Source organism: Saprolegnia diclina (genome assembly GCF_000281045.1).
Source record: "Saprolegnia diclina VS20 unplaced genomic scaffold supercont1.1, whole genome shotgun sequence".
NCBI classification, from domain to species: Eukaryota; Oomycota; class Saprolegniomycetes; order Saprolegniales; family Saprolegniaceae; genus Saprolegnia; species Saprolegnia diclina.
The window spans coordinates 1,675,720-1,677,092 of NW_008246068.1; the positions used below are offsets into that span (position 1 = coordinate 1,675,720).

Genomic DNA, 1,373 nt, shown 5'->3' on the forward strand with positions numbered 1-1,373 from the left:
CCGAGGTGTCTAGTTGAGTGGATTGGAGCCGCCTGACCTATGTCACCGGTAGTACCAACGTGATCGCCATCAATTATCGACTGAGGTAGGACAATAACAAGTCTCCGTCACCATATGTAGTGTAATAATTGGTGACGCAGACGCGTACAGATAACGACAACCAAACTGGGCCACAGTGGTACCATGAATAAAAATGAGCCCGCAGAGGCATCCAAGTCAAATGCAAATAAGTACGCATTTCTACCAATCACAGCGCGTCTTTGGTGAATCATGGGAAAAACTATCGCAGTCATCTGATTGGCCAAAATGATCAATAATCAGCACATTTGATTGGTTTCCCGCCTTTTTAAATTGGAGGCTGTCAGTTGCTGACTGCCATGCGCATGCGGTGCATTCACGTTGCTTGTACCGAGGACGACGGTCTTCTGCATGATGTGTGGCGGACTTGCGCACGTAGCGCGCACAATGCCACACTTCGAATCGTCGCAGCGGACGTGCTGGCCCCCGCCGCGGCGTGTCCAAACGCACAACGCACTGCGGCCTGCAACCCCAGAGCACCCCAGAGTCGGTTTGCATCCATTCTGCAGCCGTATGCTGGCGTCCCTTCTCTTGAGTACCACACCAGGTACCACACTTCTAGTATAGTAAAACATAGCTGAATTGGGAAAGTTCCACCTACGTAACACAGAAACGCTATCCTATTCCCTCCTGTTATCCAACGATTGTTGAAGGAAGCCCATCTTGGCAACCCGCGTCCAGGATATCGACTCTAGGGTACTTCGTGCTTGATAGTCAAATTCTGGCTCGGACTTGTCTAGCCGACCCCATCAAGTACTGCAGCATGCGTGCCTTTGCCAAGGCGCAGAGCTTCCCGAAGGAGACATTTCCCAGATGCGTCGAGCGCTAGGAGGAATACTTCAACGTGGACCACCCAGGCAAACCGATGTTTGTCCCAAGCTCTTCCCTAGAATTGGGGCAAACGGATGGGACAAACCATTGATAGGTTCAATTAGACAGCTTTTTGACCAATCAGAGGCTCGGGTTCTTAGTGGTACCAAAAACCATGTGGTATTTAAATTCTTTTCTTAAACGGGCAGGAGCGGCCCCCCGATACAATTCTCCATATACTTCGATGTACCACTGTGGCCCAGTTTCGTTGTCGTTATCTGTAATAAACTTCTTCACCTGACATTCATTTCGTCATGATCGGGCCGAGTTGTCGATATTGAGCCAGCCTCTCATCCTTCGTTTATCGTATGGAGCAGATGTAGTACAGTGTATTAAAAGCCCTGAAAGCACTGGTCGTAGCCAGGCATCTTGGACTCGAACGCGCCCATGGGCGAGACGCGCTCCCAGACGCGCTCGACGGGCAG

General features: G+C 50.7%; 1 protein-coding gene across 1 annotated transcript in view; it reads left to right on the top strand.

The window, feature by feature from the left end:
• SDRG_00562 (hypothetical protein) overlaps positions 1 to 97 on the top strand; it is a gene marked incomplete at its 3' end in the record, with an annotated part of 1,221 nt that extends 1,124 nt beyond the window's left edge. The window contains exon 6 of the mRNA XM_008606044.1: positions 90 to 97. Coding sequence (XP_008604266.1) covers positions 90 to 97 — 8 coding nt within the window. The remainder of the gene's footprint in view (positions 1 to 89) is intronic.
• Between the last annotated feature and the right edge of the window lie 1,276 nt (positions 98 to 1,373).